Source organism: Lucilia sericata, unplaced genomic scaffold (assembly GCF_015586225.1).
Source record: "Lucilia sericata isolate MDLA Ls3-8-SP2 unplaced genomic scaffold, ASM1558622v1 Contig001705F_arrow, whole genome shotgun sequence".
Classification (NCBI taxonomy): Eukaryota; Metazoa; Arthropoda; class Insecta; order Diptera; family Calliphoridae; genus Lucilia; species Lucilia sericata.
In genome coordinates, this window is record NW_023995613.1 from 51,379 (window position 1) to 75,806 (window position 24,428).

General features: G+C 33.7%; 1 protein-coding gene across 1 annotated transcript in view; it reads left to right on the forward strand.

The window, feature by feature from the left end:
• LOC119612472 overlaps positions 1–24,087 on the forward strand; it is a 60,427-nt gene extending 36,340 nt beyond the window's left edge. Inside the window, 9 exon segments of the mRNA XM_037968281.1 lie at positions 12,563–13,406; positions 16,993–17,150; positions 17,153–17,182; positions 17,352–18,707; positions 18,771–18,983; positions 19,358–19,556; positions 19,637–19,905; positions 19,908–20,282; positions 24,027–24,087. Of these exon segments, the coding sequence (XP_037824209.1) occupies positions 12,563–13,406; positions 16,993–17,150; positions 17,153–17,182; positions 17,352–18,707; positions 18,771–18,983; positions 19,358–19,556; positions 19,637–19,905; positions 19,908–20,282; positions 24,027–24,061 (3,479 nt within the window). The 3' untranslated portion in view covers positions 24,062–24,087.
• Positions 24,088–24,428: the final 341 nt, after the last annotated feature.

Sequence of the window (24,428 nt, forward strand, 5' to 3'; positions counted from 1 at the left end):
GTCAATAGACTAGTCTATAAAATAGTCAATAGTATAATATATCTTGAGTTTGAAACCAAAATGATCCGTACAAAAGAATTTAAGATGAATTCATTTAACCAATTTTATTTAATGGCCCTTTCCATCTTATAACCCTCTCTCACACATCATCACTTATTAATTCCACCAAAAACAATTGGATAAGATTTCTATCTACAAGGTTGAATTTACTTTAAAACTAAAGTAGTTTTTCGTTTTCTTTACGCTTCGTTCCATTTATTTCTCATTTAAGTAATTGCTCAAGGATTTGACAAATGAAAAAAGAAAACTTTTTTCATGAGGCTTATAAGATTTTCAAGAAATTTTCAACACACACACAATTATAAAACATTTACACACTAACACTCACATAAAACCACATGCATATCATCATTAAATGTTCTATCTAAGTTTTTATTTGCAAAATTAGAATTTAATTTTAAAACATTTAATTGCAACATTTGTTGCTGTTGCATATTCCCAATTGACACTCACACTCAATTTGTGCCAAATACTAACAAATTTCTAAATTTGAAAATTGTCGATTAGCATGATGTATAACAAATGTAATTAACCTCTTCTCGTTTTTCACTGTGCCTTCTTGTTCGGTTTTTGCTCACTTTGAACTTGATGACTTTTTAAAGGCTTTTTTATGGTAAATTGACAGCTGTTGATTGACATCAGATTGACATTGTTTGTTGTAGACAAGAGAATATTAGTTTGTAAGTGTGTTTACAATGGAATATATTATAGATACATATGTATGTAGTCTTTTTTTCAATATATTAAAATTATGAGTGTAAAAGTGACAATTCTCAATAATTCATATGCATATATTGATATTACATTTGTTATTTGTAATATATATTTTACACTTAGCAAAAACCATGCTGAAGGGATTGAATATTTAAGTTTTAAGTTTTTTCTGTGTACTAACTACCATCAGTATCTTATTTTTCTTCTATAAAAAGAGGTCCACCCTAATATGCATATATATTTCTGTTAAAGATATTTTCTCTAGTTTAGACATGTCATAAGAGTATTTGCAAATTTTATAAATTTTATTGCCGTAGTTGTTTATACATTTGAAAAGTTATATACATTTTAAAGGTTACGTTATAAATAAAAACCAACAACAACAACAAGGTCATTAAGTCTACAAATATCAATTGTATTTTATTTGTTGATATGTCTAAGAGAATTTCTTCCTGGTGTATTTACCCTTGGCAATTTTTAAGTATTTTCCCATTGTCTATTCATTGATCCGCTCAATGTACCCTGCAATATATTACTTGGTTTTTGTTAAACAACTGATTGATTGATTGTCGCGAATTTGTTAATATTGTTAGATCATTGACACAAACTTATGACTTTCTACTAGCGTAAGTTCTGCAACAATCTAACTGCAGGGTAGAAACAAACAATCATTAAGTATCTGTGTACGAGCTCTATAATCCATATGTATGTATGTGTGTCTATCATTCTACATATATACAATAAGTACCAAGCATGGATAAACGTTTGATAAGTAGTCCATATAGTAGTCAAGAGACCTGTCTATAGTCTAGTCTATAGTCTAGTCTATAGTCTAGTCTATAGTCTAGTCTATAGTCTAGTCTATAGTCTAGTCTATAGTCTAGTCTATAGTCTAGTCTAGTCTTAGTCTAGTCTATAGTCTAGTCCTATAGTCTAGTCTATAGTCTTATGTCTAGTCTAGTCTAGTCTAGTTCTATGTCTATAGTCTAGTCTATAGTCTAGTCTATAGTCTAGTCTATAGTCTAGTCTATAGTCTAGTCTATAGTATAGTCTATATCTAGTCTATAGTCTAGTCTATAGTCTAGTCTATAGTCTAGTCTATAGTCTAGTCTATAGTCTAGTCCATAGTCTAGTCTATAGTCTAGTCTATAGTCTAGTCTATAGTCTAGTCTATAGTCTAGTCTATAGTCTAGTCTATAGTCTAGTCTATAGTCTAGTCTATAGTCTAGTCTATAGTCTAGTCTATAGTCTAGTCTATAGTCTAGTCTATAGTCTAGTCTATAGTCTAGTCTATAGTCTAGTCTATAGTCTAGTCTAGTCTAGTCTATAGTCTAGTCTATAGTCTAGTCTATAGTCTAGTCTATAGTCTAGTCTATAGTCTAGTCTATAGTCTAGTCTATAGTCTAGTCTATAGTCTAGTCTATAGTCTAGTCTATAGTCTAGTCTATAGTCTAGTCTATAGTCTAGTCTATAGTCTAGTCTATAGTCTAGTCTATAGTCTAGTCTATAGTCTAGTCTATAGTCTAGTCTATAGTCTAGTCTATAGTCTAGTCTATAGTCTAGTCTATAGTCTAGTCTATAGTCTAGTCTATAGTCTAGTCTATAGTCTAGTCTATAGTCTAGTCTATAGTCTAGTCTATAGTCTAGTCTATAGTCTAGTCTATAGTCTAGTCTATAGTCTAGTCTATAGTCTAGTCTATAGTCTAGTCTATAGTCTAGTCTATAGTCTAGTCTATAGTCTAGTCTATAGTCTAGTCTATAGTCTAGTCTATAGTCTAGTCTATAGTCTAGTCTATAGTCTAGTCTATAGTCTAGTCTATAGTCTAGTCTATAGTCTAGTCTATAGTCTAGTCTATAGTCTAGTCTATAGTCTAGTCTATAGTCTAGTCTATAGTCTAGTCTATAGTCTAGTCTAAAGTCTAGTCTATAGTCTAGTCTATAGTCTAGTCTATAGTCTAGTCTATAGTCTAGTCTATAGTCTAGTCTATAGTCTAGTCTATAGTTAGGTTAGGTTAGGTTAGGTTGATAGGAGGATGTATACTACATCAAATCCGAAGAAATACACCTAGGCCACTATCGGGCCTGTTGTGCGCTCCAATTCAAGAAAAAAAAAAAAAAAATTGTTTACTGAATGTTCAGAAACTCAGTTTCCTGGACGTAATTCCTAAGAATCTTCCAATCGGTGTTGGTTAAGAATGTTATTTCCGGAATAACATCACTTCCAAGATACTTGGATCTAACTTCGACGAATGCCTGACAATGGCAAAGAAAGTGCTCCAGAGTTTCACTGTCCTCTCCACATGCTCTACATTCGTCTGAATTCGCACGTCCAATTTTGTATAGATGTGCTCGTAATCCTGTGTGTCCACTCAGAATACGTACCATCATACTAACCTCAGACTTGCTCATTTTGAGAAGATTTCTCGTCTTGCTCTCATCAGGGTCACCCCATAGAATCTTTGTGGTTCTACCCACCGTTTCATTATTCCAAGAGGCCTTATGGGATTCTCTCATCCATATTTTTAATTCAGCTTTTGTTGCGTCGAATGGTTTTGCGTTTGTCAGGTTAACTACATCGAGCTCCCTTCCCTTTAAAGCTATTACATTCGCCCTTTCGTTGCCGATTACTCCCGAGTGGCCTGGTACCCATATGATGTGAACCTTACCTCTGGGAGAGTATTCAGTTAAAGCTTTCTTACAATCCAATACGGTCTTAGATTTAATTCTATCACCTGATATCGCACAAATTGCCTTCTGGCTGTCGGTAAATATATTAAGCCCTGTGGGCGCCATATTTATTCTAATCCAATTTACACATTCCGTTATTGCTCGTACTTCTGCCTGGAAGCTTGTGTTATGATTAGGTAAACGGTGGTATATTTCTGTTTCTGGGTCTTCAATATAGAACCCCAGACCCACTTTGTCCCCTAATTTAGAGCCATCCGTGTAGCAACGGATTCCTACTGGTATTTGCTCTAATGTTCCGCTTGACCAAGACATTCTATCTGGGATTAGCGTTTCAAAGTTTCCGACATATTCAGTGTCTGGTATGCGATCAGGCACGTCCGATGAATGTGTATAACCTTCCAATGTGTCCAGTATACATTGATGACGTGTCCTATAACCGTTTTTGGCCAGTTCGCCTAAAGTAAAGAGCCGTTCGGCTGTAAGCGCCGCCTCATATCTTATATATGTTTCAATGGGTGGAATATCTAGCAACGTTTCCAGAGCCTTGGTTGAAGTAGTACACATGGCACCACTTATACCCAAGCAGCATGTACGCTGAACTCCCTGTAGTAGTTTGATATTACACTTTTTGTCCAAAGCAGTCCACCAGATTATTGAAGCATAAGCTAGAATTGGTCTAATTACACTTTTATAAAGCCAATTTGTCATAGTAGGACTAAGACCCCATTTCATGCCTATGGTTCTCCTACATATCGCCCATCACCGATGTGCCTTGTTGATCCTATCCTCTATGTGGTGTCTCCATTTTAATTTCCGGTCAAGTATTACACCTAAGTACTTAACTTTGTCTGTCACCGGTATCTTCTTGCCCAAGAAGCAAGGTTCAGTATATGTAGAAATTTTTGTCTTTCTTGTGAAAAGACAGATTTCCGTCTTCGCCGGGTTAACATTGAGGCCTCTCGGTTGAGCCCAGCTCAAGGCCGTATTCAGAGCCTCCTCAGCTCTTCTACACAAGTAATTTGGATCCTTTCCCTTTAAAAGTATTACGACATCGTCTGCATAGCAGACAGGTCTAAGTCCTTTCTCGGTTAGGGTCCTTAGGAGGCTATTAATCGTGGTGACCCAGAGTAAAGGTGACAAAATGCCACCCTGTGGTATACCGCGAAATACCTTTTTCCTGATAGTTATATCGTACATCTCGCAGCTTATCCATCTGTTCCTTAGCATGTAGTTGATCCAGTTACGGAGCACCCGGTCAACATAAAACTGGTCTAGGGATTGGATAAGGGTATCAGTGTGCACGTTATTGAAAGCGCCTTCGATGTCAATGCATACTGCCAGTGTATACAGTTTGCTATCGAAAGATTCACCTATGTAGTGGACAACTTCATTTAAAGCGGTTTCCACCGATCGTCCCTTTACATAAGCATGCTGCTTATATTTAAGGTCATTGTATGGTATGCTGCTTTTAACCATGCTATCGACTATCCGTTCCAAGGTTTTAAGTAGGAAGGACGTAAGACTTATCGGTCGATAGGACTTAGGTGTCGCATAGCTAGGTTTCCCTGGTTTGGGTATAAATATTACCCTTGCATCCTGCCATTTAACTGGGGTATATGCCAATTTTAAGCATGCCGTGAATATCTGTGACAGATGTACGGAAACCAGTCCCGCCTCCATCTGCAAAAGTGCCGGGAAAATTCCATCCGGCCCTGCAGCTTTATAGGGAGCAAAGCTCTTGATTGCCCCTTTCACCATGTCAGTTGTAATTACTATTTCCGTGTTACCCTCCCCTTCCTCCAATATCGGTTCATCTATGTTATTCGATATACCGGGTGGGAAATGAGAATCCATTAGGAGTTTCATTGTCTCCTCCATATCCTCAAGCCTCCTGCCCGTGTCATCGATCATAGATTCCGGTTGGACATGAGTTTTGGATAGGAATTATTTTATCTTCGATACGTCATTTACGCTATCTACCTGTTCACAGAAAAGTTTCCAGGAGTCTCGTTTGGCTCTTCGAACGATTTTCTTATATTCACCAAGTTTATTACGATACTCATCCCAGTATACTGCGGTCTTTTTACGCCGTGCCCGGTTAAATAGTTTGCGAAGAGTCTTCCCAAGGTTCCGGATCTCCCCAGTTACCCAGGGTTTTTCCTGGGCAGATCTCCGCTCTCGCAGAGGGCAGCTGTCCTCGAACGATTCAACCAGGGCACTTGTGAACGTTTCCACTTTGGCATCTATATCCTCTTTATTTCGACATTGAAAAGTGTCCTGACCTAAACGGTTCTTTAGTAAGGTCCCGAACATTGTCCAATTAGTTTTAGACTTATTCCGAAACTTTATCGGCTTTGGTGGTGGCCTTAGTATTTTGAATCTTATGTACCGATGATCAGAAAAGGAGTGCTCGTCCGAAACTCTCCAATCCTGAATTTCGTTTATAAGCTCTTCTGAACATATAGTTATATCTAATACTTCTTCTCTGATTCTATTGACGAAGGTAGCTTTATTACCTAAGTTCAATGTTATCAAGTCTTTAGTATTAAAGAAATCCATGAGGGCTTGTCCCCTGCGATTGGTGTTTGTACTACCCCAAGCTACATGATGCGAGTTGGCATCACAACCTATTACAATTTTCTTATTTTTCCTTTGTGCCTCTTCAACCAGTTTCATCAGATCCGACGTTGGTGGTAGTGTCGGAGAATCGAAAGGCAGGTAAATAGATGCAAGGAATATGTTGCCACGACCTTGCTTCAGCACCGTTGCATCCGATGTTGATAATCCTGTTGAGAGGAGAAAACATAAGTTCTTGTGACATAAGATACATGTTCTCGGGCGAGATCCTGTATCAGCGTAGAAAAGTTGGAAATTTACGTGATTTAATCCAGAAACCTTGTTGCGAATCGTCCAAGGTTCCTGGATTAAAGCTATATGTATTTTACCTGTGTTGATTTTAGCCATCAGAGCGTTGGTAGCTGTCTCGCTCCGATGGAGGTTTATTTGGATAACCTCAATCATGGTCATCCATTAAACTGTCTTCCAGCGAGTTGGTGGTCACCTCCTCGCTCTTTGGATTTGACTCCTCCGGATAGCCTGAAGTGGCTATTAATGCAGTGAGTACTGTTGATGGCACTGCGGTGTCCTTATCAGGCATAGGAATAGCAATATTTTTAATAGACACATTCCCAATTCTGGAGAGCATTGCTGTTCTGTCTTCTGGCGGGTGAGTGATTTCCTCCTCGCTTTTAGGATTTGACTCCTCAACATTGCTAGTACTTGCTAATGATGCTTTGGGTACTGTCTTAGGTGTTTTAGTGTCCTTGTCGGGGCCGGTTTTGACAGCCCTTTCAATCGGCGCCTTCCCAATTTTGGAAAGGGCAACTACACTTTCTTCTGGCGAGTTAATGGTAAATTCCTCGATTTTAGGATTTGACTCCTCAACGTTATCAGTAGTGGATACTGATGCTGTGGTCTTAGGTTTTTTAGTATCCTTTTCGAGGCTTGTTGTAACAGCCCTTCCAATCGGCACCTTCCCAATTTTGAATATGACAGATTTAGAGGCGAAGTAAGCTCTACCTTTATTCTTGGCAAGACTAGCCATGGATTTCTGGTCGATACCTATTACAAATAAAGTTCCCTCAGGTTCTTCATTCCTGTAAAAGACATCCCATTTTTCCACGGCCAGCTCAGCATTTTGACCTCCAAGAATTTCCAGTATACGTTCATTAGCCAGTTTACTGCCCCATCCTTTTATGTAGACAGTGGACTTTAGGAGCACCGGAAGCTCGCTCTTCTTTGCCAGTCCCAGCCTAGCGCCGTCCCAGGGAGGAGGGATACTTTCCACCAAGTTCTTTAGGGTGCTAACACATTGGTGAGATGCCAACCTCATCAACATCACGCCCATGCTGAACTCGCAGCTCTCGCTCTCTATTGGTTGTTTGCCCTTCGAAGCGATTGCATGGTCCACTATCTTATTGTTGACCAGGTCTTCTATTTTACTCTGTTGGTCTATTGGAATTTTGCCTGTCGGATTACCGGCATCGTAAACTGCATAGCAGAGATCGTCCCGGTGCCTACTTCTGGCAACTGTGGCGTAAGATGGCGGCTCTTTTCCTTTTCCTCCGTCTAGCTTCTCCTTCCTCGTTTTTCGGGGCTTCTTTTGAGATTCCCTTATCTTCGAGGTTGATTTCGCGGACGTGTTCGTCTTCGGAATATCTGGCTTGGCGTTGTCACCCTTACTCGCAGGATTCTCACTTGAGATTCCTTTGAGTGAAGTATGGCTTGGCTTCGACTGTGTATTAGAAGACGGGGAGCTCTTTTTCTTCTTAGGTTTATTCTCAGTTGTCAACTCCTCGGGAGACCTGATCCTTTTTGCCTCAGATCTTGTGAGAGAGTTCGATTTTTCCTTTGGAGTGTCGTGGGATTGACTAACTATGATTTCCTGAAGCATCTTTTTCAACTTCCTCCTCTGTGCTCCAGAAAGTCTTTTCTTAGTAATAGGTAGTTTAGCTATGCTATCACTCACCTCTTTCACCATTTGCTCTACTTCATCCTTTTTGGGATTTGCTATAATGGTATTATTTTTATTATCATCTGAGGATTCAGAGTCGGAACCCTCACCTATATTTAAAGGCTGAGGTAGCTTAGAGCTCTCTCCGAGTACATCCTTCTCTTTCACCCCTATATTTTTGCCAGCGGCATGCTGTACACTTGACGCATTGTCCGCCACGGAGGCCAAGGTACCCACCTCCGTAGTAGTATTCTGCTCACGATTGCAGGATGACGACGACACGTGACTCGCGAGTAGATCAACACTTGCCGCCGGTACTGGGTTATTTAGGCCCTGCACCGTAACTTTTATCTTTTTATTTTTATTTTCCATATTTGTTTTTTTTTTCCAGTTTTTTGGTCCGCGGGGAATATAATATTCCCAGGTGGTGGACAATCTGCCCTCCCTCAGCTTAAGTGAAATTAAAGCTGGGAGAGGACAGATGGTCCATCACCACCCCCTATCCGCCACCCGGGGACGCGCTCGGTAGGAAAAATCTGGAAAACTCCCCCGAGTAGTCTATAGTTAAGTCTATAGTCTAGTCTATAGTTCCTTCAAACCTAAGTAATAAGTTAGTACAATTCTAAAATTTAAATTTTCCATGCCTGGTAAGTGCCATCAAGAAAATATGGTAAATACGTTTGTTTACATCCATCCTCTTGGTGTGTTTTTTGTTGCAGGCAATTTCCATAATCCTATTTACGATTATTTTTTTTTTTTTTTTTTTTTTTTTTTGTTTATTTTTATTGTTTAAAATTCAATTCTTCAAGTACTATTCGATTTTATTGAGTTTTTTTGTGGTTGTTTTCCTACATGTTATTGTAGTTGCTTGCTTGCTTTTATGTTTATTTGGTTATAATAACATGTTTAAAGACACAACAAACAAACAATTTGATTTGAATTGTACTTAAATGACTTTAGGTTAAATTAAGAAAGAATTATTTAAATTTTTAGGTTTTAAAATAAACAAGTAGTAAATGTAAATGTATATCTGAAAAAAGTAAAAGTTATTACTTGTTAACTATCTTCAGATAATAAGGTAACAGATGAAGGAATGAAGAATGTAATTTGTAAATAAAAGGTAAAGTTTAAAAAAGAATATTTTGACTTCTCCAGTATTTGTATGAATTATTTTTAAAATCACTGTATATCTAACAAATTATGCACATTCTGTATGTGTGTACATTTTTCTTCTATAATTTTTTTTAATCCGACTAAAAATCAATTTAGATTTATAAGGTTAATTTAACACAAACAAACGCACAAATAATCTATTTATAATTTTTTTTTCAAATATTTATACTCTACTTTCTATTTTGAGCTTTTGAGTGTCTGTGTTTGTTTATTGAAATGTTTAAATTTTAAATCTATATTTAATCTTCATAAGTGCCTCTTTCACAAATGGCATTTGATTTTAAAGGCAATTTATATTATTTGCACTTCGATTTATTAAATTGAAATATAATAAATTTATCAGTGAAAATTTTCTTTTGCATTTGTGTGAAATTGGAAAAAGGACAAATGATTTATTTCATTTTAATATTATTAAAATGTTTTGGTTCGCGAAGTTTTTAAAGAATTGATTTTTAACAGAAATACAGCCAGACGGACAGACAGACAAACAATAATCGACACCGCTTTCTATCAGGAGCCATTTATAGGATCGGAAAATTATAATTGTGGAATTTATAAACGGAAAGACAACATCTTCTCATTCTCAATTCCTTTCCAAAAGTTAGTCAGTTAGGTAGTTAGTTGGTTGGTTGGTTGGTTGGTTAGTTAGTTAGTTGGTTAGTTGGTTAGTTGGTTAGTTAGTTAGTTAGTTAGTTAGTTAGTTAGTAGTTAGTTAGTTAGTAGTTAGTTAGTTTAGTTAGTTAGTTAGTTAGTTAGTTAGTTAGTTAGTTAGTTAGTTAGTAGTTTAGTTAGTTAGTTAGTTAGTTAGTTAGTTAGTTAGTTAGTTAGTTAGGTTAGTTAGTTAGTTAGTTAGTAGTAGTTAGTTAGTTAGTTTAGTTAGTTAGTTAGTTAGTTAGTTAGTAGTTAGTAGTTAGTTAGTTAGTTAGTTAGTAGTTAGTTAGTTAGTTAGTTAGTTAGTTAGTTAGTTAGTTAGTTAGTTAGTTAGTTAGTTAGTTAGTTAGTTAGTTAGTTAGTTAGTAGTAGTAGTTAGTTAGTTAGTTAGTTAGTTAGTTAGTTAGTTAGTTAGTTAGTTAGTTAGTTAGTTAGTAGTTAGTTAGTTAGTTAGTTAGTTAGTTAGTTAGTTAGTTAGTAGTTAGTTAGTTAGTTAGTTAGTTAGTAGTTAGTTAGTTAGTTAGTTAGTTAGTTAGTTAGTTAGTTAGTTAGTTAGTTAGTTAGTTAGTTAGTTAGTTAGTTAGTTAGTTAGTTAGTTAGTTAGTTAGTTAGTTAGTAGTTAGTTAGTTAGTTAGTTAGTTAGTTAGTTAGTTAGTTAGTAGTTAGTTAGTTAGTTAGTTAGTTAGTTAGTAGTTAGTTAGTAGTTAGTTAGTTAGTTAGTTAGTTAGTTAGTTAGTTAGTTAGTTAGTTAGTTAGTTAGTTAGTTAGTTAGTTAGTTAGTTAGTTAGTTAGTTAGTTAGTTAGTTAGTTAGTTAGTTAGTTAGTTAGTTAGTTAGTAGTTAGTTAGTTAGTTAGTTAGTTAGTTAGTTAGTTAGTAGTTAGTTAGTTAGTTAGTTAGTTAGTTAGTTAGTTAGTTAGTTAGTTAGTTAGTTATAGTTAGTTAGTTAGTTAGTTAGTTAGTTAGTTAGTTAGTTAGTTAGTAGTTAGTTAGTTAGTTAGTTAGTTAGTTAGTTAGTTAGTTAGTTAGTTAGTTAGTTAGTTAGTTAGTAGTTAGTTAGTTAGTTAGTTAGTTAGTTAGTTAGTTAGTTAGTTAGTTAGTTAGTTAGTTAGTTAGTAGTTAGTTAGTTAGTTAGTTAGTTAGTTATAGTTAGTTAGTAGTTAGTTAGTTAGTTAGTTAGTTAGTAGTTCGTTAGTTAGTAGTTAGTTAGTTAGTTAGTTAGTTAGTTAGTTAGTTAGTTAGTTAGTTAGTTAGTTAGTTAGTTTAGTAGTTAGTTAGTTAGTAGTTAGTTAGTTAGTTAGTTAGTAGTTAGTTAGTTAGTAGTTAGTTAGTTAGTTAGTTAGTTAGTTAGTTAGTTAGTTAGTTAGTTAGTTAGTTAGTTAGTTAGTTAGTTAGTTAGTTAGTTAGTAGTTAGTTAGTTAGTTAGTTAGTTAGTTAGTTAGTTAGTTAGTTAGTTAGTTAGTTAGTTAGTTAGTTAGTTAGTTAGTTAGTTAGTTAGTTAGTTAGTTAGTTAGTTAGTTAGTTAGTTAGTTAGTTAGTTAGTTAGTTAGTTAGTAGTTAGTTAGTTAGTTAGTTAGTTAGTTAGTTAGTTAGTTAGTTAGTTAGTTAGTTAGTTAGTTAGTTAGTTAGTTAGTTAGTTAGTTAGTTAGTTAGTTAGTTAGTTAGTTAGTTAGTTAGTTAGTTAGTTAGTTAGTTAGTAGTTAGTTAGTTAGTTAGTTAGTTAGTTAGTTAGTTAGTTAGTTAGTTAGTTAGTTAGTTAGTTAGTTAGTTAGTTAGTTAGTTAGTTAGTTAGTTAGTTAGTTAGTTAGTTAGTTAGTTAGTTAGTTAGTTAGTTAGTTAGTTAGTTAGTTAGTTAGTTAGTAGTTAGTAGTTAGTTAGTTAGTTAGTTAGTTAGTTAGTAGTTAGTTAGTTAGTTAGTTAGTTAGTTAGTTAGTTAGTTAGTTAGTTAGTTAGTTAGTTAGTTAGTAGTTAGTTAGTTAGTTAGTTAGTAGTTAGTTAGTTAGTTAGTTAGTAGTTAGTTAGTTAGTTAGTTAGTTAGTTAGTTAGTTAGTTAGTTAGTTAGTAGTTAGTTAGTTAGTTAGTTAGTTAGTTAGTAGTTAGTTAGTTAGTTAGTTTGAAAGGAGGATGTACATATATACATCAAATCCGAAGAAATACACTTAGGCCTCTATCGGGCCTGTTGCGTGCTCCTTAACCAGTGCCTCAGGTGGGAATCGAACCCACCAACTCCGGTCTTCCAAACTAAAACACTAAATGCTAACTTACCGGAGGCCACTCCTTTCCAAATAAATACATGAGAAGTGTTGGAATGGAATTATCTTTAGTAAATATTCCTATTCAGTCCTACACAGAACTGCAAAATCTGACCCTAGGTGTCTATTAGAATATTAAAATCATTTTTTCTTTTTGTCTAGTCTCCAGTTTATGTTTAGAATATAAATTTCTCCCCTTTAAGTTAGTTATCTTTAAAATAATATCTATTTTCATAAAATTACGCTTTTTTAAATACTTCAGCATGATTTAAATTCAATTGCAGACATTTTACATTTCAATAAAATTGAATAGATTTCAATTATGTCTCGGTTTTATTACAACTCACTGACCCACTAAAAGAACTTAAACCCCTGAGATTGCAAAAAAGGGGAAACTAAAAACTACATTTATTTTTATTTAAAAATATAATTTCATTAAAATGTTATTAAAGTTGAATTTTATTTTCTTTTCTTTACATACATTTTTTTGCAACTGCACGTGCAATTTTCTAGTACGTCTAACAACAAGTTTGCCAACAGAGCCATTACAAACTTCTCACTCAACGGCAACAGCAGCGTCATCTTCAACATCATCAGCAGCAACACCAGAAATGCAAAATCCAACAATCCGTCAATACACAGGAGATTTCTTTGTTGAAACTGTTTCGCTCTTAAGTTCCCAAGAACGTGGTAGTTTTGTAACAAACAGTGATAGTGGAACGAGTGATGATGCTAACGATTCTAATGGTGGCGGTAGCGAAGATGTTAGTAATGGTGGCAGCAGTAGTGAAATCTTAGGCAACAAGTTGCCAATTTCATGGTTCGCCACATCTCAGCATACGGGGAATTGGCAAATGAAAAGTAGCGCCAATGCACCCAAACATACAAACGCTCAAGCGTTAACAAAAAACTTGTATAATTCTAATTCTATGTCTGAGGAAGAAACACAAAATGGCCAAGATGGTGATGGTGTTGACGACACTGGAAAGAAGGAATCTCTTGAAGTAAAAGAAAATGTTGATAATATACCATCAAATGGTTTTTATAAGGCAACAAAAAATGGCTTTAAGCTAAAACAACAACAACGACAACAACAACATGATACAAATTACAGCAATAAATGGCATTATGTAGATAATGTAGCTACATCCTCCTCTTCCTCGTCCTCCTCAGCTACTAAGAAAAAACGCAGAAAATCAGCCGAGATTGAAACTACAACAAACATCTGTTCATCGGAAAATAAATGGCAGGGTAGAACAAAAAGCAATACTAATGCTGCTGGCGGCATTAGTACTGAATCCCTGGGTTTATGGTTGGTAAACGAGCTTTGCGAGCAAGACGATACCATTGAGTTTAGGTAAGTACTACTACTGTAGTTTTAACATTTTTACAATAACAATACATGCAACACTACTCATTACACTTCAATACACACATACTTACACATTCAAATATTGAAACATTTAATGCTGCGTCGCTTTGTCCACAACATGTACAATTCCAATTTGTCTTCAATTAGTTTGAAATTTGAAATTAATATTAATTGTGCATTGGACAGTTATTTGAGAGTGAATGAGTGGGTGTGTGTGCGTGAGTGTTTCTTAAATGCTACAGCAGTTTTTCTGATTTGAAGTCATCATTATACAATTAATTTTGTATTGTTTAGTAGTTTCTTTTAAATATGATTTTCTTCTACTTTTAAATGAGTAATTTTGTTGATATTCTGCTGAAAAAAAGCGAAAAAGTTTAAAAAGTAATTGATATAAAAGGTGAAATAAATTTAAATTTATGGACGGATTTTGCTTATTTTAAATAGGAAACTTCACGAAAGCATATCTGATCGAATTATTGAGAGGGGTCTTCAGAAAGCTGATTTGAATAGACACACAGACTGAGATACAGACAGACGGAGAGACAGACAGACATAGTCAGTCGCAGACAGACACAGACAGACACAGACAGACACGGACAGACTCAGACAGACACAGACACAGACAGACAGACACAGACAGACACAGACAGACACAGACAGACACAGACAGACACAGACAGACACAGACAGACACAGACAGACACAGACAGACACAGACAGACACAGACAGACACAGACAGACACAGACAGACACAGACAGACACAGACAGACACAGACAGACACAGACAGACACTGACAGACACTGACAGATACAGACAGACACAGACAGACACAGACAGACACAGTCAGACACAGACAGACACAGACAGACACAGACAGACACAGACAGACACAGGCAGACACAGACAGACGGACAAATGGAAATGGCTTAATCGACTCCGCTATCTATAAGGATCCAGAATATTCATATATACTTTGTGGGGTCAGAAAATTATATTGTTGAAATTACAAACGGAATGACAAACTTATATAAAAGTATAACAATAAAATTGAACTGTTTTCGATTCCATAATGATTAATTGGGTCAAATTTATCTAAACAATGGCACCAAAACCTGTCCGTCATATTTCATTCATTTGGCTTCATATAAAAGTTTCTGAATTAATGTGATTGGTCAATATCTTCAACATCCGTTACTCTTCTACATGCCTTTCTCAGTGAATTAAGATACATATGTTCTCGCACTTGAATCTCAACTGTTATGTACTACAAACAGAGTTCCAAAAAAGGGCCCAAAATAATTAGCTTTCAGAGGATAGGTGACTATACTCGCAGACTCATATAAGGACTCTATCGGAAATCAATAACAATACTATCTCCCAGGAAAGAATTTCGTAGGAGATAGATAGTTTCTTCCCATTTTAAGTTACCAGGACTTGATGGTGCTTTGGCAAAGATGTTAAAAAGTTCAAATGAATAATCATCATGATTGACACATGTTCTGATAAACTGAAGAAATGTCAAAGTCGTTTTTATCCCCAAAGCTGTGGCAAAAGAAGTTATGATATCCCCGAGGACTTTCGTTCAATTAGCCGCTTATCCTTTCAACTCTATATATAGGAAAGTCTCATCTACTAGAATATTAGGCAATGACTTGACGGCTCATTACGAATACCACAACACTCCAATCTTTAAGGCCAATCTACAGAGTCAGATCTATATAAAATTGTCCGAGTTATAGAAAGATCACTTGAATTTAAACAATTCTCTTCAATAATGAAACAACATCGACAATTCAACAAGCTCTTACAAATCTGGATGTCGAGGAGTATATGAGCAACTTCTTAAGATATTTGGTTTTAAATAGGGAACTAGTCCCAACATCTGTCAAGGCTGCTCTGGTATGAAATAGGGACTTATTTTTGGGTGCCCCGGTAGGCTAGTTGGTAGTGTGCTAGACTGTCAGTACTAGGGTTGTGGGTTCGATTCCCAACAGAGACTCTGATCTGCTACACTTTAACGGGCGTCATCGTCACCCTGCTCGGTACATCAGGTTAGAATATAATTTGTAGTTGTATTGTAATCGAAAAATATATAAATGGACTTAATCCCAACATCTGTCAAGGCTGCTCTAAATATCTCCAACATCAATTTAGTAGTAACTGCGTTCGTTGTTACCAATCTGGATGTCGTGGTGTATATGAGCAACTGCTTAAGATATTTGGTATTAAATAGGGACCTAGTCCCAACATATGTCAAGGCTGCTCTGGATATCTACAACATCGTTTCAGTAGCAACTGCGTTAGGGTTTTTTAAAATGGTTCTTTCTACAAAAGGCTTAGAATAGAAGGACTAATCTGGGTCAAAACTTATTGACCTCCTGAGATTTCTTACTGCTACAGGCATGATTTAATACTAACAATACTACATCTGATTGGTGTTGTTCTATCAAAATGGAGTCCCTTCGACTTAACTTGACTGTTCGTAGAAACATACTCGATCACTTTTCACTTATAATTTTTTCCTAAAGTACCTTCTTAAACATATAAAGATGACATTGATATCAGCTGAAAAATTGAGAAGCTAAACCCTCAAACGTTTGAAATCCAATATACATACATTCCAGTCTTAATATGATGGGAAACATACTCGATCAGTTTTCTCTTATAACAAAGTTTACGAGAGTTTACATTAGGAGAATCCTTTTGACCTGGTCAATCTTTCAACAAAAACGAATATTTGACCATTAGAATGGACTTCTGGAATTTAGGCAAAAATGTTTGGACCATGATTCGACAATCTTGTATATTGAAATTTAATGACAAATAATTCTTATGTTTGGAGGAATCATATGAGCTGATCCGTTTTTCACTAGAAATTTTGAAGGAAAGTCGGGGATAATAAATGTTTGTCCAGTCTAAACAAGTATTGTTTACAGACAGTCCAATTGTATTTAGAACCATGTAAAAGCCTCATGTGTATAACTCTGACGTTAGATTAGTATTGTCCTCCATCTATGTATCTCAAAATTTAAAAGATCAGAGAACTACGTACAGCATCATGATGATTTCTTTCGACTTGATTACCTGGCCTCTTTCCTCATAAGATGTAGAGTTAAAATGTTAGGCCTAGAACACCAACTTTGATGCCACAGTCTCATGAAAAGTAATCACTATAACTGCTTTCATAAGCAAAATGTTTTAATGCTTATGATCGGCTAGACTTTTCTTCTTTTTTATTCCTTTAGCTTTGTAGCATCCAATATCTGTTCTCCATATTACGTCTTTCTCCTAAGATATTTAGGAAATTTCATAATAAAGGTTTATTGACTCCTTCTTTGTAAGATTAAAGCAATCTCATTACTCATTCCAAAAGACTTTGAAAATATCCTTTCCACGAAAAAACAATTTACATTTTACAAAGATTTTACATTTTTGATTTATTCTAAAAACTTTTTTAAAGCAAAATAAAAAAAATCTTTAACAACTTTTTTTAACTCACCTCTCTTTCTAGTCTAGTTTCAAATTGTTTCTAACTAAGTTTTTCTATCCATTTTTTTCTCAATTTCAGAGTGTTTTTTCGCTTGAAATTCAAAACGAACAACTTGCGTAGCAACAGTAACAACAGCTCGTATTCCAGTAATAATGTCTGGTTAAATGCTAGTGGCAATATGGGTCATCGTAGTGCCAGTGCAACAAATGTCGATGAAGCACAAAAAATAGTGGTATATAGAAAACTTTTCAATTTCAAATACGCAAAGGTAAGTGCAAATCTGTGTAGTTGTCAAAAATAACAACAACAACAAACAAAAAAAGATGAATGGTTATGAGGAGCAATTTGTTAAAGGAGATATTTTAAAGCTTATACAGGGTATACCATGGTTATTGGGACTTTTAATAAAACAACAACTTTTCTATTTCTTTCATTAGACTGCCATTTAATATTACGTGAAACTTCTATGGGTACTTTGGACTATACCATTCTGCCTTTATACTGCATAGATTGTACAGTACATTTTCCCTCCTATAAACATCTCAACAATAAAAACGAGGCCTCTGAACTCAATCAACCACCTCCGGGCATGCTCGTAGAGCTACAACGTCTCAATGTACCCTGTGCCAGTGGTGGTTATGTACGCTTTAGCGATCATAAGGTATTATGTGGCAAACTCGAAGAATTAGAGGCCACCGATCGTGTCTATCATTTTAATGTTGAGGATGACGAGGCCTCCGTGCAATTCTATAGGAATCCTATGTTTAGCTTAAGTTATAAATTAGTCGATTATTGTTATAATGTAAATACAAGTAATGGAAGTGGTGAATTTTATATACGACCAAGTATGAAAGACACTTTGGAGTGTTACTTTCGTATACATCTGCCATATGGGAATCGTGTACTGCTGCGTATGGTGACCAATAATGACAGCGATATCTTACCCATGCCGACCTTGATGTCGGATGTTGGTGTAGGCGATGCTGTACAGGAGGAGGAATTGTATACGATCTTTACGAGTCAGGGGGCTACAGTAGATGCACAAGTGATAAATTTAACTGTAAATAGTGGTAATAATTTTGGTGCTTATTCTTCGTTTTCGTCGTCATTAATGCCATTTTATAAACTGCCTGATATGAATGCAACAAATAATCGTAAGTTAATGGGAGAACATAAGGCCTTCGCTAGTCTAGGCTTGGATTCCTTTGGATTTTTGGCAGCCACTAAGGCCAATCTGCAAATGGCCTTTTCGGGCACGGCCAATTGTGTGGGTGTGGTGATAAAGGTCTTTGAAAATGATCATTCCAAGTGGTCACATTGTGTCAATAATACCAAACATATGCGTGGTTTTATCTTGGAATCCTCTAGTAATACCCTAAGTGTACATCTTTTTCGTGCTGGCTCGTCTACTAAGGAGCATAACAGAGAAGAACGTAGAACGTCATCAGCTCAGCAAATAAGTAGACCTTTAATGCCCGCTATTTATTTGTCTTATCAAGCACGACCTTTAACTAATATTGTCTCAAATTGTGCCTTCGGTTGGATTGCTATGGAGCAATTTTGCATAGCAGCCATTGAACTGTCCATGAATTGGCATGAGGCCGAGAAACACTGCTCCAAATTGGGAGGTCACTTAGTATCGGTGCGCAATGAGCAACAGCAGCAGACCATCAATGAATTGTTGCTTAATAGTCCCGGTTACACCGATCAAAATGCCTATTGGGTGGGTGGTTCGGATAAAAGTTATGAGGGTGACTTTCGTTGGAGTGATGGTTTGACATTTCAATATACCAGTAAGTATGATACTATAAGTTTTCCTTTGATTTTACAAGTTATTTTGAAAATCAAATATATAGATTGGTTTCCGGGCTGGTCACAACATGGTCATTACAATAAACAACCCAACGATGATGGTCTTAGTAGTCAGGATTGTATAGAGCTCAGACGTTACTTTCGCACACCACCCGGTGTGCAAAGCAGTCGTAGTCCTTTAACCAACAAATACATGTGGAACGATAGAGACTGTAGTGCCAATAACTTTCTAATCTGTGAAAGAGCCATGAGTGATGGTAAGTCGGAACAAAGATCATTTGGAAATCATAGCGCTTCTCTTTGAAAACGAAAAATTTCACACAAGTGGGGAAATAAATGCGGTCGTAACAGTTGGTCCATTATAAAAGTTTTCTATTGTCGAGAATGAGTCCCCTAAGCCGTCGCTATTTTGATAATTAAATAATAAATTTAATAAATTTTTAGTTTCTTATTCGATTTAAACAATTTTACTATATATGAATGCCCTATGGGACTGCTGCAGTTGCCTCTAGGCCTAGAGATCTGAAATTTTATTGAAGTTGGACTAACTGTTTCGAAGTTGTAGCTTTATTTCCCTTTCTTGAAATGAAATCTTCTGAAATGAAATCTTAAACTATATTTTCCTTTAAAGATTCCTTGAGACGCAATTGGATCAACGATTGCAATAAAACAGTATCATTGACTAAAGAACATCCAAGAGCTTCCATCTGGAGTCCCTCATTTCCCCGCCAATATCCCGACAATGCAAATTGTTTTACAACAATTACAGCACCAGCGGGTTATCGTATAGTCATCGAATTTGAAGAACTTGTCATAGAAAATGAACAAGGGTAAGTTGTGTCCAACCCAACCTAACATACATAAAACAAATTAAAATTATCCCCTAAACATGTTTGTCTCTCTTCAACAGTTGTACTTATGATTATCTAGAGATTACCGAACCCAAACTCTCAGAATCTCTTAGATCGTCTACAAAATCGACATCTTCCAAATATCGTTATGCCCCAAGTATCGATAGCAATATACAGAACAGTCTTAATCTTAATCTCAAATTTAACTACAATAATCCTAATTTAAGAACGTTTCGTAAGCGCAGCTCTTATGATTCTACAACATCATCAGCAAATAGTTTAAGATATCTGCCCAACTCGGCAATGACGGCTGATCATGTCTATGCACCACAAATACTGACTACAACGGTTACGATTTGGCTCAAAATAACTATCAAAAACTATTACAAATCTATTCCAGTCTTTATAGTCCACGTAATAATTTCATTATACAAACTCCCGATTATCCCAAAGGAAATCCATATTTGCAGCATCCCTCCACCACTTCGAATAGTCATAATCATCATAGCAGTAACAATAACAACAACAATAATAATAATAATAAAGCTAATCAAGAAGTTTTACCCAAACGTTTATGTGGCGATTGGAGTACCAAACTAAAATTGTTGCGTTATGTTTCCACTGGCTCCTATTTGGGTTTACATTTTGTTTCCGATTACTCTCATCATTTTGGCGGTTATAAGGCTAAAACTTATATGGAAAATAGTGAGTATTTGAAAATTTTGTTCACATTGAATATTTTGGATTTTTTTTTTATAAAATCACTACCAGATTTTATAGTTTTTTCTATACATTTCTTAAACTTTAAAACATTTTTCATTCATAAATGTGTGTGAGTGTGTGTCTATTACAGTTATCGTCTATATATCAGAAAAATATTTTATTACATCTATATTATTTCGATTACTATTCAAATACTTAACATTCTTCTATACCTCATTTCTTAATTTGTAATTAAATATCATTTTTTTTTTAAATACTTATTTTTAATTTTCGCTGTAAATATTGCGACAAATTTTTTATTTTTAAATTCGAACTAAGATCAGTCCAAATTAACCATAGTAACAGAACTCTTCTATAAAACTTTCTCTAAAAGGAGATTTTTACAGAAACTTTGCAATAAAAAGAGAATTTTCACGTAAAATTTTCTACAAAGAGAGAATTTTCAGGAAAATTGTTCTATAAAAAGAGAATTTTCAGGAAAATGTTCTATAAACAGAGAATTTTAACGAAATTTTTTTATAAAAAGAGAATTTCAACGAAAATGTTCACTGAAAAGGGAATTTTCACAAAATTGTTCTGTAAAAAGAGAATATTGAAGAAAACGTGCTATAAAAGATAATTTTTACGAAAATGTTCTCTAAAAGGAGAATTTTCACTAAAATGTTCTATTAAAAGAGAATTTTATACGAAAATGTTCTACAAAATGAGAATATTCACGAAAATCTACTCTTTACTATAAAAAGACAATCTTCATGACAATTTTCTAAACAAAGATAATTTTCACAATAATTTTCCATATCGAACTGAGAATTTCTCGAAATTTTTCTATAAAAATAAAATTTTCTCAAAAGCTTTTATAGAACTTTCTGGAAAGTTTTCTTATAGTTAGTTAGTTAGTTAGTTAGTTAGTTAGTTAGTTAGTTAGTTAGTTAGCTAGTTAGTTAGTTAGTTAGTAGTTAGTTAGTTAGTTAGTTAGTTAGTTAGTTAGTTAGTTAGTTAGTTAGTTAGTTAGTTAGTTAGTTAGTTAGTTAGTTAGTTAGTTAGTTGTTAGTTAGTTAGTTAGTTAGTTAGTTAGTTAGTTAGTTAGTTAGTTAGTTAGTTAGTTAGTTAGTTAGTAAGTTAGTTAGTTAGTCGTTAGTTAGTTAGTTAGTTAGTTAGTTAGTTAGTTAGTTAGTTAGTTAGTTAGTTAGTTAGTTAGTTAGTAGTTAGTTAGTTAGTTAGTTAGTTAGTTAGTAGTTAGTTAGTAGTTAGTTAGTTAGTTAGTTAGTTAGTTAGTAGTTAGTTAGTTAGTTAGTTAGTTAGTTAGTTAGTTAGTTAGTTAGTTAGTTAGTTAGTTAGTTAGTTAGTTAGTTAGTTAGTTAGTAGTTAGTTAGTTAGTTAGTTAGTTAGTTAGTAGTTAGTTAGTTAGTTAGTAGTTAGTTAGTTTAGTTAGTTAGTTAGTTAGTTAGTTAGTTAGTTAGTTAGTTAGTAGTTAGTAGTTAGTTAGTTAGTTAGTTAGTTAGTTAGTTAGTTAGTAGTTAGTTAGTTAGTTAGTTAGTTAGTTAGTTAGTTAGTTAGTTAGTTAGTTAGTTAGTTAGTTAGTTAGTTAGTTAGTTGTAGTTAGTTAGTAGTTAGTTAGTTAGTTAGTTAGTTAGTTAGTTAGTTAGTTAGTAGTTAGTTAGTTAGTTAGTTAGTTAGTAGTTAGTTAGTTAGTTAGTTAGTTAGTTAGTTAGTTAGTTAGTTAGTTAGTTAGTTAGTAGTTAGTTAGTTAGTTAGTTAGTTAGTTAGTTAGTTAGTTAGTTAGTTAGTTAGTTAGTTAGTTAGTTAGTTAGTTAGTTAGTTAGTTAGTTAGTTAGTTAGTTAGTTAGTTAGTTAGTTAGTTAGTAGTTAGTTAGTAGTTAGTTAGTTAGTTAGTTAGTTAGTTAGTTAGTAGTTAGTTAGTTAGTTAGTAGTTAGTTAGTTAGTTAGTTAGTTAGTTAGTTAGTTAGTAGTTAGTTAGTTAGTAGTTAGTTAGTAGTAGTTAGTTAGTTAGTTAGTTAGTTAGTTAGTTAGTAGTTAGTTAGTTAGTTAGTTAGTTAGTTGGAATTTTGTTATCGAAATTTATCGATTTAAGTTCATTCATGTGAGCCATGCAAGGTATCTTGGGTCATGTATAGATCGATTGATTAAAAAATGTATTACTAAAAGGTTTTTGCCAATATTTTTGTGCTTAAACAATATCAGTAAAATCATATAGCAATAGTTTATCATAAACCAAATACCTAGTCTACAGCTCTTTGGAATTATGTAATATTCCTCGACCTTAACAAGTTCAATATTAGTTGTGTTTTGTGCTAACGTTCAAAGGCAATTTCATATAAATTTAAAATTTATAAACGTTAGGAGTTAACGCGTAAAATTATACAAGTTAATTTTAACGTCGATAAAAGTGCTACCAATTCAAAAATAAAAATACAAATATTAATGTGTTATGTCAAACAATAAAAAATATTTTAAAATAAAATTTAAATCAAAAAAATATCAAATAAAAAAGCCTTTTTTAAGAAAATGTAAATAATTTCAAGATTTAGCAGATTTCTTCTGTGGAGTGATGCCAAGTCAGGTAATGTTCGTTTTGTTGCTAACTTTAAGCGTTAACACTCATTGATAGCAACAAAACACAACTATTGTAACATATTGCTCCCAATTATAGAGAGTATTATCCTAATATCTCAGTTTTTGGCAATATTATCCTAATATCTCAGAGTTTGAATTTGTTATAAAATATTCATTTGGAAAACCTTGTTTCAACCTAAAATATAAAATATCACTTTCATATCAAAATATGTAAATGAAGTTTAAAATTAAATGTTGACATTTCACCTAAAGGTTTCCTCTTTTTGGTCCATATACAGAAAATAAATACACTTTATAGGCATTTACTTAATTATTTATTTTACAATTTAATTACTTTTCATTTGTATGCATAAAGTAATAAATAAACATTTTTATCTTTCCCTTATATTATATCATAAATACATACTTATACATATATACATATATTTTTATCACAATTCTGCATCAGTAATTTTCATTACGTAGAGTAACTGGGCACAAATCACTTTTCACTCTTTCATAACATGTATTGTGTATAAAATAAATTGAAAAAAAATAAAAGAATAATAAACATTAAACATTACTTTTATTAATATTTATTTACATATTCATGCATTGATTCATTCATACAATTTATAAATACTACAGACATACATAAATATTTATTATCTTTACATTATATAATATGTATTTAAATTTATTACTATTTAATTATATGCAAATAAAAAAAAATCAAACAAACCAAAAAAAACAATTTAAACAAATAAACTGCACCTGCTGAATAATGAAATAAAAACGTATGTATATGTAAATATCTAAAAAAACAAAACGTTTAAAATCTGTGACAAACAAAAAATCAACCTGCCTCTACTCCCCTCAACAAAATTAATAAACGTGCAACAAATTAAACAAAAACACGCAAAATTAACTAAAAAACTTCAAAATTAAATGCAAAATTTAAAAACAAAAAATAATGTAAAATATTTATAATTGTTTATAAAAATTCGTTTTATAATTGTTACTACTACTCTACCTACTACTACTATTTTGTATTACTACTTAATTTCTACTACTACTACTACTCTGCTACTACTATTTACTACTTCCGCTTTTAATTAAAACCTCAAAATTGCAACTATAAAATCTATCCAGGAAGTCATTCGTTTAGTGGTAAGTTGCATTCGTAACGTATGATTTCTGTTCATTTCAATTGCGTTCCATTAGTTAATATATATTTATTTATTGTTGTTATTTGTTACACTTTTAATTAAATTTTTTGTTTTTCAAATTTGCTGTTGGTGTATGTGAGTGTGTGTGTGTGGCTGTGTTTTATTCATTTTAGTTTAGTGTTTTTTTTTTAATTCCTTGAAAACTTGTTTATATTAGTTTTATAAATTATTTTAAAAATTTTGTTGCAATTTTATACTCTAGAGGCAATACAAAAAGGATACAGTAGGTATCTGGCTATTTAATAAATAAACAAATATAAATTATGCTTAACTAACATAGATACAACACAATAATAAAGCTTTTAACATTTTATAAATTAAGATA